Genomic DNA, 19,315 nt, shown 5'->3' on the forward strand with positions numbered 1-19,315 from the left:
TCTTTTTCTTATATAACTGAAACGTAGTATAAACTGCAGACTTTATTTATTAAAGAATTCAGAATTACATACATGGAACAAATGAGCACTCAAAAATTAAGTAATTTAGAGTGTAGACTGAAATCTGAGGCGTATTGTGTTTCAAGTACAAATGACATGCTGCTATATGATTTGCTTAACATGTATTTCCTGGGGCCTGAACTAGTCGGCTCTCACTGCCCACAACAAAGATGGATGCCAGCCACTCGCTTAGGGGGCGTGACCTGCAGGCCAAATGCTCACTGACACTGAGCACGGGAAAGAGGCGGGCTATAAGTAGAAGGCAGAAGTAGCTGCGAGGAAAACAGAGAGGTCGGTGATGGTGTGCTGGGTGTGTATAATAACGTGTAATACAGCTAGTGCTAAGTCCCCTTTCCCTGCTCCCCTGTGTGTGTATGTATAGCTGCTTCCTCCCCTCTCCCTGCATCACGCTGTAAGACTCTGTGTATGCAGGGGATGGAGGTGCAAGTGATTCTATGGTTCGGTAGGGAGCAGCTCCCATTCATCTCTCTGCATTTCCCATCACAGTCTCAGTAATAAGTTACTTGTGTGCCTTTGGTTTTTCTTCTGCAAATATCCACCAGACACTCTGCGAAGCTGTTATTAGTGTAATAATGTAAGTAGGCTCACAGCACAGTGTAACTTCAGTGTGTTTTGTTCTTCTGGTTTTGAATCTGTTTACAAAATGGTCCATTCCAGTCACATTTAATATGTTCTGTAGAGTATTTTTCAGAAAGTAGTGTAAATCTAATCTGTAACTACTTGTTTATGTGGTAGCTAACAACAAGATGTGGGATATGTCATGTGATGCTTATCCATGGTAAATACCTAGCCATATCTGTGTGAATGTATATACATTTTTACTTGGGTTAATTTTACTGTTAAGATGGAGGCGCCCATTTACTCTCTAGCAGCACTGTTAACGGCACAAAGTGTATGTATGTATCCTAACACTGCACATGAAATGCAGCGCACCTATCAAACTATTTGAAATCTTGGTGGCGTGTATTAAAAAGGGGTATTGCCACCACTTTTTCAGGTGTATGTCGCAGTGCAGGGTGATTCTTCCCCATTTATTTATTTTTTTTAATGGGCGGGGGGACGCAGTTACTAGAATTTCTCTATGTGCTAAATCTTACTTGCAGGGACAGCGGTAGGTTAACCGATGTCCCTGTGAATTACATCCCTGGCATATCGGAGGAGTCTTCAGTTATGAAAGACTCCTCCTGAAAAATTGACACTGCACATCGTAAGAGCCCTCTCCTCTAAGTATGGCTATTTAGGCATAAAGCAGTTTGTGCCATCTGAGGATGGCTGTAAACCAACGTGACCAGATTCCGAAAAGCTTCACTTCTCAGTTTAGTACTTAAAGGTCTGTCCGTGGTCCCCATTGCAAATAATGGGGACTGTGTATGCGGTGGTAGTTAGCTTTTTATCCTACATTAAGTGGTGGTTGTTACATAGCGGTCATGCATAACATTATGCAACAACTGCAGATTTTTCATACTTTTATGAAATATCTGATTACAAAAATGATATAAATAGGCCCCTAAATCTTCAAAGGGGGCGATTCAATTCAGTGCAATGCTGAATAGTCCTGGGAAGGTGTTCCTGGAACTATCCCATTGGCTGCGCTGTTAAATCTGACTAAATTTCTTTGTGCACCTTCTGAGGTGTGAGCAGAAATCGGACTTAAGTGTCGGCCGCTATGCTGTTTTCCATCTTAGCGTGTCGCTCACAGCCGCAAATTTAGTTGGAGAATGCCTGTTACCGCGACCAAACACCCGGCTTAAGGCATGGTAACCGGTATATGTCCAACTTAAGTGGTTCTAGTCGAACATAACAGTGTGGTGAATTGAATAGCTCCAGGAATTTCTTTCCTGGCTATTCAGCATTGCACTGAACCACTGCCAAAGTGTAGGTTTCAAGCCTGTAACTTGCCAGGCAAAATAAAATATTTGTTTCTTTTATTGTATGCTAAATTGTTAATTAAAGAGATAGGGGCCTATATCAAAGCTTGATGAGAGATAAAATTGTGAGCGAAAAAGTATTAACCAATCAGCTCCTAACTGTCATTTTTCAAACACCGCCTATAAAATGTAATTTAGAAGCTGATTGGTTGGTGATTTATATCTCACAATTTTATCTCATCAAGCTTTGATACATAGGCCCAATGGTTTGAAAACTAAGACCCATATTCAATTAGAAGCAGAAAGCCGAGATCCGTGAAGAAATATCGCCGGTTGCGACTTTTCGCCTGTCGGAAAGTATCGCCGTAATCAATTCAGTCTGCTTTTTGTGTACACGAAAATGCAATATAATGTAATAGGTGAAAAAGATTAGCCTCTGAATAGGTGGAGAAAAGAAGTGTAAAATTGCATTTTTGGGGTGCAAAGGTGGGGGAACCGCTCAGCACCCTTGGGACAGCCCCACAAAGGATAACTGTATCAAAATAAACCTAAATAAATTTGAGGAACACCCCAAAAAAAGCACTTTGAAAAAGGGGATGAAAAGTGCAAAGTGAGGGTACAAACTTAAAAACTAGCGAAATAGACTTCTAGGGGGTCTGCAAGTATTGGTGAGTTGTGGTGTGTGTTTTTTTTTTTTTTTTTGACTCTGCTTAATTCTTATGTCATTTCATAAAGCAGCACATTGTATTACAAAAGTTGTGCTTGGGAAAGGCCAGCTCAGAAAGTATGTTTTGCAAAGGAAAGCTTTATTGCATAGAGCGCAATGAATATATGAACAGCATTTCAAATGGAGTACTATGTTTACGCAAGCTATAAAGCTGGGTAAACACTTATACAATCATACTTCAGATTTGATGGTAGTTGCAATTCCACTTGCGATTGAAATTCATGAGCATGCAGATTCATGCGTACCCACATTTACAATGTACTTTGCGTTCCACGATCCTCATATCTCTAAATTGTTTGCTGAAATGATTGTGCTCTTTAGCTATCGGGCTACGCTGATGCCAAAGCATTGGACAGAATGGATGGTAGTGCGTACGTGCCTCCTGATTTGTCTGACAGGACAATCGTGTCTGATTAATTTTAGGACGAGCATAAGATCAGGTCTTCAGATACGACCTCTTATCTTGTGATAAAACAATTGTAGGAGTGTACACATTCTTGCAATGTCTGAAAAAAACAGGTCAGGAATTGCAAGATCCGTACTAAATGATGGATTGGGTACACACTCTTTGATCTATCCATCGACCAAACAAATAAAATATCGCTTGTGCATCAGTGGTTGTGTAGTGTTCACTCTAGCTCCGGCACGAGGCAGGGCGCCGGAGCTAGAGAGGGCACGTTCGACTGAGAAGGGGGCGTGGTCATCGAAAAGGGGGCGTGTCTATAATACGCGTCCCCTTTTCGTCACTCTTGGGGGCGTGCCTGGCACTTGCGGACACGCTGGCCCGCAGACAGCCCTGCCCTGCAGACAGGGAGAATAGAGTCACCGCACATTTCTTCACCTGCGGGACACTGCGACCCGCGGGTGAAGACGGTTCCCGCAGGCTGTTAGGGCAGGGCGCTTTTTGCCCTCCTTCTGGAGGTCAGGGCGCTTTTTGCCTTCCAGAAAGAAAAACAGCCTAACGGGAACGCTAGTTGTGTACACCATATATGCCTGTAACCAACATTGTTCCACATATATAAATGCCCACCCTTGCCGAATACTGTGCCTAAGGATGGTTGTTTAGTCATGCTAACCAGCATTCTCTGTCTAAAGTACCAGCTGCGAGGCTATTGGCACCGCGCTAAGCTTGAAAACTGGATTTGTGCTTGTTAGAAGAAATCCTGTAGTCGGACTTAATAGCGCGGTCAATTGAATAGCTCCAGCAACTCCTTCCCGGCACTATTCTCATCTAGCTGAATTGAATTGCCCTATGGAGTGGCCGATTGGTATTTGTGTTTACCAAAACTGCTGTGTGGTCAGCGCAAATGCCAGTCGGTTGCTGCGTCACAATTGTGTACCCAATTGAAGATTGTATAGGTGTGTACCCAACTTAAGAGTGACTATAAACTACAGATTCACATATCAACATCTAGCTCATTACTGAATGTTTCCATAGTTACTGGCTAATTGTGTTAAATAGCAAGCAAGTAAACCTGTTTTTCCTGTCTAGTCATACAAATGAGCTGCTTCGGATTCTGTATAGCCGTAGAACTGTAAGATGCAAATTTAAATACAATTAGTTGCTTTTGCTATGTTACTGATGTTTGTTAGTGTGTCGGAAAGGAATCCACAATTCTATTGGTGTTATGGAATTAAATTGGATTTCTTTGTAGTCTTAAGGAATATACACAGTTATGGAACAATAACCACCTATGCAGCTGCCTAAATTTCAATACATAATATATTATTCAGTGTTTATACATTTTTATTTATAAAAATGATAGGAAAAAAAAAATCATGAGGCAGGCTTTTATCTGGTTTCTATTAACCGGCTGCTAAGCCCACTAGTAGCCTACTGTTTACTAGAGTGACATTGTTTTTGTCTCTTACATAATCACTATTCCTTTCTGTTAATACAAAAACCTGGGGCTTTGAGAAAATCCTGCACATTGGGCATGTACAGAGGTCATTTTAAGCATTTGTATTCTTTTGCAAAAACAAAATACTTTTAGTGCTGTTCGTGTTTTGTTTTGTTTTTTGTGAACCTCATTGAGTTATGTATTTTACGTTTACAGATCAAGATGGCTGCATTTACTGTCTGTGCGCATTAATATGAAGTACTTGGCTCTGCTGGGATTTGTTCATGCTCCTGATGGCATCGCAGTCTATGCTACCTGGACAAATCAAACCACAGCAAACAAAGGGCAAAAGGAAGCTGCATCAGGACAAGTCATTTACAAGTGACAGTGAGAGTGATGGCTCATTTGTCTTTGAAGCTGATGAGGCATGGAAGGATTTCCACAGCTCACTTCTACGTTTCTATGAAGTGGGTGAGCTATGTGATGTCACTCTTAAGGTAACTTTTCTATGCAATCAGTTACATTGCTATTTTTTCCTCGCAATCTGACAACTAGCAATATTTGACTGCTGTTATATATGTGTAATCGCCCCCCGGAGTCTTTACCCTGACTATCAAGTGGTTCTGATGATATTGGTGCTTTCTAACATTACAAAGAAAATAAGCTGATAATGGCAAGTTCCCAACAGCTCTATATACTCTGCACACTCAATTACTTGGCAGAACCAGATCACATTATGATTGAAGTTGTATATAAAAGTTTATAATCAAATACTTCAAGTAATCATGTGATGTAGGTTTTTAGACTAACCTTTAACCCCTCCCTGACTGCCTTTCACAGACTTGTGACTGTGTTTTATACCCAGGTGACGTTTATTAATGTCTGCTGGCTATGGAGGCCATGGGTCGTGCCTTACATTGTGCCACCCTGGTCTCAGAACACGGCTGTGATTGTCTACTGTAGGCTCCAATATATGAAGTGTGAACCATTCCTATAGTTTCTGGCCACCCAGTCACCAAACACAGTGATTAGTAAAGGGAAGCCTAGTCAAGGAACTATGGAAAGCCTCAATAGTGAAATGATGCAGATGGGGAGATTAGTTTTAGATTGCATCAAGCATGTTAACATGCTGATAGATCTAGATTACACTCAATCTACTAGTACTGACATCCTCGTTCTTTAAAATAAATTAGAAATGTAACACTTTGTTCCTAGACTCATACCTTACATAAGTATTTGGTATTCCTACACACCGGAAATCAAGCCAAATAACTTCTGGAAAAGTGTATTGTTTATCTATATTTGCTTGTGTTATGCTTTCAGTTGAAAAGTTATTTATTTCATGGTACTAGCTAAAGAGAACATCTCTGGCCCAACACACAAATATCCCTGGGTGCATGAAGCTGTTCAGTCTGGATAACATTTCCATTAAAGAGGGAACACATTTTGGTTTGCAGTCATGCAGGTTGTGACTTATAAACGGGATGTAGTTTGTCCTGGCTGTCGGGATGCTGGTGCTCAGAATGCCGGCGCCGGAATCCCGACGATAAGAATTGGGGGGAGGGTTAGGTTAGGCTGCAGGGGGAAAGGGTTAGGTTTAGGCTATGGGAGGGAAGGATAGGTTTATGCTGCAGTGAGGGTTAAGACACTTACCAACAGGTGTCTGTATCCTAAAACACTCAGGATGCCGGCGTCGATTCTGAGCACCGCATCCTGAGCGCCGGCGTCCCGTACCCAACCCTTATAAACATTATATTCACTTGACCTTCATTGAAATAATCGTTGTGGCAAATTTACTGTGTGATAACGTCAATTGTAAAGTTGTCCATACAGTACAGTGAAACTTAAAACTATGGGCCATATTCAATTAGTTTCTCATGCTGGACTTTTCGCCTACTTGGCGTGTTTTGGCCGCGAAAACACGCCAAGTAGGCGAAAAGTACTGCAAATTCAGTGTCATGCGCAACTCCATTTGCATCTGCTTGCTGGTGAAGTGGTGTAACTGGGTGCTGAAGGGGCTTTCGGCTTTAATGGAGTTCAGAGGGTGTGGCGATGGAACCGTGTGTTTGCGTACTTACGCCTGTTTACAGGTGGACCTTTTACAGATGGGATAGGGTTGGTGCTAATTGGACTGATGACTCCTATGAAATAAAGAAATTATGGCCTATTAAAATGAGTAGGAAGTGTAGTTCTCCATCACTAACAATGAAGTTACTGGTTTTTGTTAAAACTGGAGATTTTCCCTCTGCTATATTGTAAACCTGCCAAAAGCCTCTAGTGTTGAAGCCCCATTGTCATATTGGAATCCAGTCCCATCCTGATCAACATTAGACTCTTGTCTCTATGGAAAGAAAGGGGTGTGAGGGGTAATAAAAATTAAACAAAGAAGTCCAGTGTTGCGTATGCTCCCAGGGACTACCAGACTCGTGATGAAAAACATTAAGCGTCTGTATGGCACTGTTGGGTTGTGGGTGTCCATTTTTCACAGAACTAATGGCCTCTAATAATCTAAATAAAACATTATAATAAAATTCTCAAAGGCAGCCCGCTTTTAACTTTATTCTTTATTCTGAGACCCTTCTCGATCATTAAGAAATGATGTGGTAGGGGGAAATCATAGCAAGCTGATTGCATGCTCTGGTCATGACAAATGGCTTGTTTGCACAATTAACAAGGCGTGTCATTGGTTGTGCAGCTAGTCGCCTCTTCACCCCGCTGGCAGGTGGGCTAATGATGCATATTCCATTCAGGCCGCAGTCATTCAGTTTGGGTCACTTGTTTGTCTCATTGAACTATGAGAGAGAGAAATATTGTCATAATAAGTTGATTTAGGGTATTCACTGAGTGTGCTAGTTAATTCAATATTGTATTTTTTCTTTTTTATTGTCTTTATTTACCACTTTTTTTTTTTTTTTTTTTTTTAAACTCTATTGGTATATTGAGCAGGCATTCTAGGAACCACTTGCCAATATACTAGGACCACTTAGGTGGCAATGTTTTTAATTATCCCAGTCTGACAGCCCAGTGGTGCTGGGAAGAGCCAAAGAGGCGAGTGTTGGTTTAAAAGGAATAAAAATTGAAATATGCAATAAATTCAGAAGCAAAACAATCAAATGACAAATAACCCCCATAGCATCCTCCACAGTTCTACCAGTCCTGCTCTGAGCAAATTTCTTTCCATTATAGCAGGGCGATACCTCATTCATTAGTTTGTTTAGTGTAATATAGCCCTAGGGTCTCTGTAACTGGTTAGTGCTACTGGGGGCTTTCATTTATATATGGAGCATTTCTATTTCATATTAATTTCAATTCTCCTTTGTCAGCGACTTGCCCTGATAGACAACAATTGTCGTAATCGCAAGCAGCCGCTGATTACAGGCTATGGATCTTACATTAAGGGTGCTTTGAATACTGAAATATTAATCAGTCACATATCACTCGGGTAACGTTTAGCTAAAATATCCCAAAACTAAGATATGTCTTTGTAAACGTGCTAGCAATATAATCTCCAGTCCACAGAGCATCAATTTAGTAAGGTATACTTATCAAACATAACTATAATAGGTCCACAATTTGGGAAGCTGCTGTGGTTATATAGCTTCCGTTTGGCAATGCCTTTTATAAGCTCCGGCCATTTTCTGGAATTCCCCCAGTCAGAATTTCATATAAAGATCTGTCATGTTCCTTGTAAATTATATTAATACAATGGCCCCTGTCTCTAGAGAATCGCATTTATCTGCTGGCTTTCTCTAGATGACTAGACAACCTGGGGTATTTGGAATCGTAAGTGTGAGGAAAGTCTTCCATAAAAAGACTAAACTGTTGCTTCTCCTTGGCAAGTGGGGAAACTGACACTTCTGTCATTATTGTTTTCTGAAATACACTTTACATGCTGTATATTCATAGCTCGGAAAACTCCTTGCTCTACATTTAATTATCTACTCTTAAGGGTCCATTTTCAAAGGGACCCCTGATCTCACTTACACACACAACTCCGAATGTAATCAACATTGCGGATTACTCCTAACTGCAATTAAGTTATTGTACATGACTCCCTTCGATTGAACTCCGTACTAACTTGTTGCTAATAATTCTAACATTCAAACTTTCGGTCATCTCGGGGCATCAACCATTTGCATGTCAATTATGTTCTATATACTGTTCTGCGAGACGGTTAGCTTTTTATAAGAGTACATTACTTTTTACTACTTTAATGGCTCTAGGTATTGTTTTTTGTATGTATGATCACAATCTTAAAGCTTTTTATTTATTTATTTTTTAAAGCCATCAAAAAAAGGTTGACAGCATTAAGTGTTCTGTCACATTCTGGCACCTACAGACTTATGGGTACACATGACCCTTGAGAAATTATTTTCTGGTGACATTGGAGGGTATATCATCTCAAAGTAGAGGCAAACGGGCAGAAAAGTCGCCCCTGGTCCATATAGTAGACCAGAAGGGGGTCTATGAGGAGAAAAAGCTTACTCCAGCGCTAAGGAGCCAGACGGCAGGCTCCACACTAGATATCAATTGCAAGCAGAAGTCCCCTTTAGCAGGATATTAAACAGGAGATGGCGGCAGTAGCGCAAATAAGATGCATGCTACTCCATGCTCAGTAAGGCCTTACTCCCTGGTTTAATATAATTTGTTTTATAGTCTTGTTTTTAAACCGAATGCACCAATATTCCCTAAGTAATCTTTCAAGATTCATTGAATGGTTATATTCTGTTATTTGCGTGCGGTGGGTTATTGATTATAAAGGCGGGTATCCACTTATAGATATACAAACGAGAGCACGATTGCGACATTGCTGTCGTGCTCTCGTTTGTATATCTAGTGATGTGCCTAGACTGAATGTTCTCGTTCAGTCCAGGCACATCCCTCATCCCCGCACATGTGAACCTGACAAGATCGTCAGGTTGACGAGCATGTACGGGCGATGTCGGAAGCGACCAGTGGGCACGCGAATCGCTGGTTGCTTCCGACCAAAACATGCCCGATGCATGCGCGATAATGAGGTTGTTTTCTTGCAAACGCTTGGTTAAATTGCTAAGTGAATACCTCCCTTAAGAAAGTAGGCTTGTATGTTGTCTTTTGTACGCCTTCATCATTTTATTTTCTTTGTAAGTTCATATATTTTTTTTTTCCTTTTCCCGAGTTTAGTTATGTCTGGCCATTTCTGGTGAACAAACTGGTAAACCTATACTGTAACAAAACATCATTTTTTTTATTTTTAATATAAAGTTTTAGTTTGTAGAAGAAGGTTGTACTATGTGCCTAAGGCAGTAAAACCTTTTTTTCTTTTTGCATGAGTGGTGCGTACACACGGTACGACTTTCATTAACTATATCGTTGATATCGTTCACTTTTTTGCAGTCACCAACCTGACAATGACAAACAATGCGCATTCCCGCATAGATGATAAAGCTATTTCATCGTCCATGCATGCAGGCCAACTTAGACGATGTTGTCAACTTTCCCTGTTCAGAGATGTGGCAGGGTGACTTCACGGAAAGATATCTTTTGAAAGATCTTTCAAGTTGTTTGTGGTACAGATCATACTGTGTATGCACCATAAGATGTGAAAGCTAAGCACCCAGTGCAGCGTTTTTCAACCAATGTGCCGTGGCACACTAGCGTGCCACGAGCGGTTGTCAAGTGTGCCGCGAGGTCAGTGCAGTCAGAACTGACTTTACTTGTACTGCTGGCCAGGGCAGTGCTGAACTCTTCAGGGAGGCTCAGGCGCACACGGACTGTGGCCTACGGAGACGCGGCGGCTTGACATAGGTCACGCACACCGTGTTGCATGCCTGCACTCTGCTCCCAGCCCTGCACTGTGTGCTCAGTCACTGAGTGTGACTGCGCTTCCCCAGCTGATGAGAGACTGGACAGGGATGATTGTAAACCACCTCAGCTGGTTATTTTAATTTTTCTGTAGCGACCATTTTGTTATTTTTTTCCTGTGGGTGCCAATGTGTGTTTTTTTTTTTTTCTCCTGGTAAAGTCCACTAGCACATGTGTAGTCAGTAGACCATGCATGTGCAGTAGTGTGGCTGGGGTCTGAACCCAGTAGTAATCACTTTTACTACTTACGCCTAGGGACAGGATCTGCCTGTTATGTGTGTGAGTATTAAGTTCAGGTGATATATGCGGTGATAAGAAATGATGATCATCAGGACCAAGTTATGATAAATTCTAAATATGCACCTTTGGTAGAGCATTTTATGGCTTGTTCATTTTTGTCTCTTCTTCCTGATTTAGAAATCTGGTTAGTGTGTGCGCTTTGTAAAGACAGTGTGCCCTCTCTGCATAAGCCTTGAATAAATGTTAATAATCTGTGAGTGGTTATATGCCGGAGGCAGGAGTCTGTATTGGTGCCGTGTAGTTGATTGTGAGGAGGAGGGGCCTGGAGGTGAGTAATTCGGCCACTGCTAAATGCAGAACAGGCAAGGCATGTATGTGTTTAAATCAAGGTAACCTAATTACCGGTAAGGACATAAAGGTGAGTGCAGCATTGAGGGTCAGGTTACATTAATAAATCCTTGTCCTTATCACAGTAATGGCTAATGGTTATAACCCAGGTTAATATTGTGGCAAAGTACTCTAGTAGTCCCTTTCAAAATGGTTCGTGATGAGTAAACCAGTCAGTAATGAGTTTCAGTAATCTGTAAGGCAGGATCTAATGAAGGGGATGTATATTACAAAATAGCCACGCAAATTGAGATTAAATATCTGCCTACTTTAGGGTAAATTGCACGTATGAACTTATTCCATATGTTATAAGCCTGCCTCATTCATGCAAAGAAGTAGAGGTCCTCCCTTTGTATTCCTGTATTCCCCAATGAATACAGTTCATTTCTTCTCAATCAGCTAGTTTGCCTTGAACTTAAATCCTCCTTGGATGTATGATGTCAGAGCACATATACACCATTAATGTCAATTTTTCAAACCTTTTTTGTGTGCTGAGCAAAAAAACCATTAAATTCTAACGTCACCTTTACCAATACTAACATGGACATAGCCAGAGAAATTAAGATTATTATGGAACTAAAAGCTTTTGTTAGATTTTTATGCTGCATTTTACTTTAACATTGTTAGCAGAAAAAAGTGGGTTGTGCTAATTAAGCAAAGCGACAAATGTTAGGGACCATGTGGTTCCCCTCTTAATTTTTTCCTTTTGTAATTGTGACGACCATGACCTTGTTTAACTTTTTAAATTTTTAGCTAATGGGGCCCATACATCTAGTTTCTATCAGGGCAATTCCCCATTCTGCCGACGCCTGGGTCGGAGTATCGTGAAAATTCAACGTGGTGGATAATTTTGATACTGGCAAATGGTCGGAGTCAGGGATTTTTGGAGGTTTTTTTTTTTTTTTTTTTTTGTCGTTCATTTGACAAATCGACAATCATCGGCATCGGCACAACTGGGTATCAGCGTTTAGATGTATGGCCCACATAACTATAGTGATCGACAAGTCTAAGTAGCTATGGGGGTGTTTAAGAGTTGTACGGTAAAAGCATGACTGCTGTGCCTTTGGGCGTAACAGCGATGCTAAAAAAAATGCTAATGCCTTAGGAACAGGTAAAGGTAACAGACGCCCATTTGCCGGCATTGCAGGTCCTAGTGTTTCTTTCTAAGAGACAAGATCGTATAACCATCGTACCCCCGTTTTGTAGAACATCCTGGTCGCTGCCCCCCAAATGCTGATTAGCATATTAAGTTAACCATTTCTAAGTGGTAACTTACTTTCACCATACCCTGCTTTTACGGAAACACTGTGCAATTGTATGACATTCAATGGTGTCTAGCAACATTTAGCCCATCTAAGCGTATACTTGATATCTAATAACTGCACTGCAAATGGCTTTTCAAGTTCTTGAATACAACTTGTGGCTTTCCTTGTGCTAGTAAAAGTTTGAAGTGTGTCATGCACATTTTCATAACATTAAAAGACCTGTCTGGCCATACAGTGAGTGCAGACTGACAAAGATGGATAAGTGCATATTGGACATACAGTATTTAAAGTACATCAACTCAGTGCTGTTTGAATATTTTTATGAACGATTCTGTTCTAATTACGTGAATCTTGTAACCCATGATTTCTCATTACTTGCACAGGTTGGTTCTAAGCTGATTTCTTGTCACAAGCTTGTGTTGGCCTGCGTGATACCGTATTTCCGCGCAATGTTCCTCTCTGATATGGCAGAAGCAAAACAAACATTAATTGAGATACGTGACTTTGATGGTGATGCCATTGAAGACCTAGTGAAGTTTGCATATTCATCCCAAGTGACCCTCACTGTTGATAACGTCCAACCACTTTTGTATGCTGCATGTATACTCCAAGTGGAGTTAGTCGCCAAGGCTTGTTGTGAATACATGAAACTACATTTTCACCCCTCTAACTGCCTGGCTGTTAGAGCATTTGCTGAGAGCCACAATCGGGTGGACTTAATGGACATGGCTGACCGCTATGCCTGTGACCATTTCCCAGAGGTAGTGGAATGTGAGGACTTTGTCACCATGTCACCTCAGCACCTACACAAATTGCTATCTTCTGGAGACCTTAACATTGAGAGCGAGAGGCAGGTCTACAGTGCATCCATAAAGTGGCTCCGTGCCAACCCACAGCACCATGAAGTATGGCTCCATGAAATGCTTTCTCAGGTAATTCTAATTAGAAATTTTCCATGACTTGTGAATAGTATGCACTACAGGAGGCCATAATATATAGTAGTTGTTTTTAGGTTTTTCTTTTGGTTTCTTTCTTAATTGTGTGGATTTTTAAAAAAAAAAGACAATCCCACTTCTCAGGTTCGTCTGCCTTTGTTACCCATTGAATTCCTCATGTCTGTTGTGGCCAAGGAAGACCTCATCAAACAGAACTTGAAATGCAGAGATCTGCTGGATGAAGCTAGAAACTACCACTTGCATCTAAGCAGCCGTGCTGTCCCTGACTTTGTTTACACGATCCGCACCACACCAAGGAAGCATACTGCCGGTAATCAGTATTTTATATAATATAATATGTATATATGTGTGTTGGAGTAGTAAATTGTTAGGAGTAGTTAATATAGTTTGTCAACCTTAGCAACTATTCCAAGAAACTTAATTCATCCTAATCCCCAACAATATTCTGGTTGCTGTTACAGTTAAAACAAACAAGAAAACAAGTTTTCCATAGCATGTTGTGGTTAGAAGTCTTCTTTTTTTTTTTTTTTTCTTTTTTTTTTTCCCCTCTTCTCATTATGTTCAACTTGACACAGAATTTGCTGCTGTTTAGGGATCGAAAAGGAACAGGTTTTTAAATTATGATCCTAAAACCTAACTGTAAACACTGAACTTAAACCCTCTTCACGTGCCAGTGGTAGAAATCTCTGGGCTGGGCAAATCTACACAATAAATGTACTGATGCCAATAAAACTGATTAGCTAAGTAGTTTTACGAAACAGGCTTATTGTTTGTGGGGACTTTTTTTTTTTTCTCTCTATTGCAATGTCAGTGACCTTACACAAAATAGATCTTTTCAGTACAACCGAAAATGCCTCAAACAGCATTTAGAAATGTAGACCATATTCTTATTCAGCAGCCTAATTACAGCATGAGCAAACTGCATGTATGTGTGATCTAACTGCATACAATCTGGATTTCACACATCAGTTCATAGTACACTTTTGTAGAATTATAATTGGAGGCGCACAAAGGTCAGTCTGTGGCAGAACACTGCTTATAGTGACATCAGGGGCAGACCATTCTTGTTTGGCTAGGGTATGTGTATTAGAGGTAACTGAGAAAAGAATGCACATTACAGGGTAAGGGAGGAATACTGAGCATATTGAATGAAAGGACTTTAACACTACTATGGCTCGTAGATTACTTAAATATTATCCCAGCATGCATACATGCATGGTCTCTTTCCTGTAGAAAGATGCTGGTTTGCCTAGAATTATGGCTAGCATGGCTATAATAAGAGATCTCAGTGACTTTAAAACAAGGCGAATTTTGGGGAGTGACCAAGGCCACTCCACTTGTTAATGATTCATGAACTATTGAGTCCAAGTTAATGTCTGACGATTATCGTATTCCTGGCATTCCATGCAAAGGTTAACAGCATCAGATGCACATACGTCTGTATTGTGCTATTGATCCATTAATTTGAATTGCAGATTAAATAACTGCAAATTTCAAACGGTGGCACAAATAGCCAGTTGCATCAACAGCCAATTAGAGCCCAATTAAAGGACTTTACAGTCAGCCCTGAGTGCTTGATTACGCCTGTAAAGGATTGGTTGCAGGCATGCGAGTCAGTTATCATCTGTACTTGATTGTATTTAGGGATTACTCTAAATTGTTTCATGACTGCGCAAATGTCAAAAATAATAGTATTACTCTGAGCTGCATTCAATACATTATATCCCCTCCCTCAGATCAAATGATAGTTTTATTGCAGCAGTTTTAATCTTTGACATGGAGTGTCTGTCCTCCCTGTTAGGTGTGCTGTTCTGTGTGGGTGGACGTGGAGGCTCCGGGGACCCATTTCGCAGCATTGAATGCTACTCTGTAAGCAGAAACAGTTGGTTCTTTGGCCCAGAAATGAGCAGTCGTAGAAGACACGTTGGTGTAATCTCTGTGGGAGGTGAGTACGAAAATGTTCGAATTACACAATTGCATATAATACAAGTGTCCTCCTAAATGAATACCAATAAACTGTACGTCACTTTTTTTTTTTTTTTTTTTTTTTAAGTTCGAATGCAAACTGAGGAGCAAAATAAATGTAATGTGTCTCACGAAAGAACTGCTTTTTCTACTGCAGGGTCCATAGGTCTCCCCAGGAGACCTTGGGGTATAAGCGATGGCTCTGCCATCTGGCACCACATAGTTAACTTTTGCTACCAGGATGCATCATGGGTCCCCTCCTATACCCCGCCCCCAGGCCAAGGCACCTTCAGTTTAGTTGGTTCCTGGCCAGAGTCTGGTCACTGCAAGAGGGGCTGCGCAGACAGCCCCAGAAGACAAGATGAGCGCTCAGCACTGACCGTCCAGCGGACGTCCGTGCTGTGCTCCGCCACCCCGCTGGTGCCGAGATGCCGCTACTGATCCAGGGATCTCGGCAGGGACTCCGGGGTCTCGGCTAGTAGGGGACCCCGGAGGGTCCCTGGACTGTGGCAGGATCTTACGGGGACGTTGTTCAGGTAAGTAGCAGGCGTCTGCGGTAGGCACCTGCTGATACAGTCCGGTGGTCCTCAAGGTTGGGGGCTCCCTTAGGACGGCTGCACAGTGGAGCCAGGCATTACAGCCTGCGCTGCCACTGGACCACCAGGGACGACTTATCAGACTGAGCCCCCACAGAGGGATGCTGAGCCGAAGTCAAAAATGTATGTACAAGGCCTTATACATGCGGTACGTGTGGCCATGGAAATAGGGAATGAGAACGCCCCGGCTGCCAAATCCAAACATGCTTATTTCAAAGAGGTAAAAAGTACTGCTACGGTCTTTCCGCTGTCTCATCAGTTAGTGGAGCATTTGGAGGAGGCTTGGAAATCTCCAGGTAAACTGTTTCAGCCTCAAAAGTGGTTAACTTATACTTATCCGTTTGAAGAAAATTATTTCTCTAAATGGGAAGTTTCTCTGCAGGTGGATTCTCACATTACACACCTGGTAAAAAATGCGACACTACCTATGCGGTCCATGTCATCCTTAAAGGATGTAATGAATATAAAAGGTGGTGTGTTTGAAGTCCATCTATTCCCTTTCAGGAGGGGCTTCAAGACTGACTATGGCCATATGCTGGATGGCCAGGCCATGGAACGTTGGGCGAACTCTCTGGAGTCGTCCTTGCCATTGGATGCTACCAGTGAGCAGATCGAACTGCTAGGTCATCTCAGAGATTCAGCCACATATGTCAATGAGGCTGTGTTGGATGTTAGCCTCCTAACATCCAGGATTTCAGCTGCAGCCATTTCGGCGCGTCTCTCCCTATGGCTACAGTCTTGGAGGGAGGATGCTTAGTCTAAGAAAGGGCTGGAGTGTTTACCCTTTAATGGAAAGGTGTTATTTGGTCCGGATCTGAACAAGATTGTGGATACCTTGGCAGCTGCAAAGTCTGCCTGTCTCCCTTCAGCCCTGATTCCTTCGGGATCAGTAACATCGTCCTTTCGGACATATTTTCCTCAAGGAAAATCTAACGTTCAGTCCTTTCCTAGGCCTGCAGGAAGCAAGAAGGTTGCGAAACCTAAGAAGCAGGCTTGGAGCACCAGATGTTCGGCTGCCAAGCCTGACCATAAACCCTCGGTCTGACTTGGTGGGCCTTCCCTTGGGGGATACCAAGGTGGGGGGCTGACTTCAGTTTGCCCAGTGCTGGTGCCAGACCACCACAGACACTTGGGTAAGGGTAGTGGTCTCTCACTGGTACGCCCTCTCCTTCAGCAGCAGGCCTCCACATCGTTTTTTCGCCGCGGGACTTCAGGCGCAAAAGAACAAGGCCTTGGATATCCAGAAAGTCATATGCTCCAGTCAGGAGTCATTGTTACGGTACCCAGACCCTCTGAGGGGGATGGGCTATTATTCAAACCTTTCTGGTACCGATACCAAATGGTTCTTACCAGCCTATCCTCAACCTAAAGTCCCTGAACAAGTACCTCTGTTCAAAATGGAAACCCTGCGGTTTATTATACTAATAACCTTGGCTCACATGAAGTTTCTCAAGTTTGCTGTGCTACAGCAACACTACCAGTTTCAGGCCCTGCCGTTTGACCTGTCTACTGCTCCGAGGGTGTTTACCAAGATTATGGTGGTAATGGCAGCCCATCTGCGGCTACAAGGGGTCCGCCTGTTGCCTTACCTGGACGACCTTTTGCTCCTAGCCAGGTCTCCAGAGGTACTTCTCCACCACCTCCAACTGACTATTTCAGTACTCCAATCTCACGGGTGGGTAATTCCCTCAGAGGATTCTCCATCTAGGGGCACTGTTGGATTCACAGAAGCGGAGGATCTTCCTGACTGGGGAAAAGATCTCCTGCTTGCACAATCGCCGAGTGTATGTTCACGCGGCAATGCAGTTGCTGGGCTCCATGGTGTCGACATTCGACCATGGTGGAGTATGCTCAGTTTCATTCCCGGCCTCTGCAGACTGATCCTTTCTAGGTGGGATGGATCGCCTCATCGGATTCGAACTCAGACGCTGGTGCTCTCTCCGGCAGTGCGTCTGTCTCTGTCTTTGTGGCTTCACACGACTCTCCTCACCAAGGGGCGCCCCTTCTGGATTCCGGACTGGGTCCTTTTGATGACTGATGCCTGTCTCAGGGGTTGGGGCGCAGTGATAGGCCCACACTTCTTTTAGGGAAGGTGGACAGACGACGAGTCCGCCCTTCCCATAAACATACTGGAACTTCGGGCGGTCTTCAAGGCTCTACAACTAGCCAGAAGCATACTACACGGAAAGCCCATGCAGGTTCTGTCTGACAACGCCACGATGGTGTCTTAAATCAACAGTCAATGAGGAGCTCTAAGTCAAGCAGCTCTAGCGGAAGTGTCCTGCATTCTGGCATGGGCGGATGACAATCTTCCTGCCATGTCAGCGGTGTTCATACCAGGCGTACTAAACTGGGAAGCCGACTTCCTCAGCCGTCATGACGTGCATCCAGGGGAGTGGTCTCTTCACCAGGACGTATTTCAACTCCTGGTGGACAAGTGGGGCCTTCCAGAGATGGACCTCATGGCATCTCGTCACAATCGCAAGCTGCCGATGTTCGGGTCTTGAACAAGAGACACAGAGGCTCTTTAAGTAGACGCTCTGTCGGTCAAGTGGACATTCCAGTTTGCTTACCTTTTTCCTCCGTTCTCCCTACTTCGAGTTCTGCGGAAGTTCAGTGAAGAGGGTGGCATGATACTACTAGTGGCTCCGGCATTGCCCTGTGTCACAGGTACTCGGATCTTCATTATCTGTCCATCGACACCCTGTGGCTGTTGCCTCAACATCCGGACCTGTTGTCTCAAGGTCCTTGCCTTTACCCGGACTTGGGTCGCCTGTCTTTGACGGCGTGGATTCTCTGAAGGTGCATGTTTCTGCCCTTTCTGTGTGGTTTCAGAGTAGGATTGCTCCTCTTCTTGATAGCCGCACCTTTTATGCAAGGTGTTCTTCGTATTCAGCCTGGTATACAGTCGGGAAACCGGCTGCCTTAATACTGGCAGCCTGCTTCCCGACTGTCATATCCTGGCGAGGGTGACATGCCGGGCGTCTATATCTAGACGCCTGTCATTTCCCCGACGCCGGGAGACAGGCGCCCGGCATCCCGATCGAAGGGATGCCGGGGTGCCGCAAGCGGACAGGCGCGCGGGGGGGGGGAGGGTTAGGTTTAGGGCACCGGGGGGGGACTTGGGGTTAGGCACCCCCCAGGGAGGGTTAGGCACCCCCAGTGGATCTTGGGGTTAGGCAATCTGACTTACACTCGTGATGGTCTGCCAGTGCCACCCTCCGTTAAGGCTCATTCCACTCGGTCTGTGGGTCCTTCGTGGGTAGCTCGTCGTGGCGCTTCGGCTGTTCAGCTTTGTAAGGCTGCTAAGTGGTCCTCTGTCCATACTTTTTTGTGCGGTATTACGCATTTGACACCTTTTGCCTCTCAGGATGCTTCCTTCGGGTGGCGGATTCTCCTTTCTGCACAGGAGTGTCCCCACCCTTGAAGGGACTGCTTTGGGACATCCCCAAGGCCTCCTGTAGAGCCCTATGGACCCTGCAGTAGAAAATAAGAGATATGGTGAGAACTTACCTTTATCTCTATTTCTACGAAGTCCATAGGGT

General features: G+C 43.3%; 1 protein-coding gene across 3 annotated transcripts in view; it reads left to right on the forward strand.

The window, feature by feature from the left end:
* The first annotated feature begins 287 nt into the window (after window positions 1–287).
* The window catches only part of KLHL8 (kelch like family member 8), a 56,615-nt gene continuing 37,587 nt past the window's right edge, over window positions 288–19,315 (forward strand). Inside the window, exons 1-5 of one of the 3 annotated variants that reach the window (XM_088456406.1) lie at window positions 288–370; window positions 4,734–5,014; window positions 12,637–13,185; window positions 13,333–13,519; window positions 15,011–15,154. In XM_088456406.1, the coding sequence (XP_088312532.1) occupies window positions 4,802–5,014; window positions 12,637–13,185; window positions 13,333–13,519; window positions 15,011–15,154 (1,093 nt within the window). In that variant the 5' untranslated portion in view covers window positions 288–370; window positions 4,734–4,801. Of the gene's footprint in view, window positions 371–434; window positions 656–4,733; window positions 5,015–12,636; window positions 13,186–13,332; window positions 13,520–15,010; window positions 15,155–19,315 lie in introns of those variants that run through there. The other 2 variants (XM_088456407.1, XM_088456408.1) reach the window with 2 other exon arrangements.

The sequence above is a fragment of the Taudactylus pleione genome, unplaced genomic scaffold (genome assembly GCF_031769625.1).
Source record: "Taudactylus pleione unplaced genomic scaffold, aTauple2 ptg000703l, whole genome shotgun sequence".
In the NCBI taxonomy this organism is placed as follows: Eukaryota; Metazoa; Chordata; class Amphibia; order Anura; family Myobatrachidae; genus Taudactylus; species Taudactylus pleione.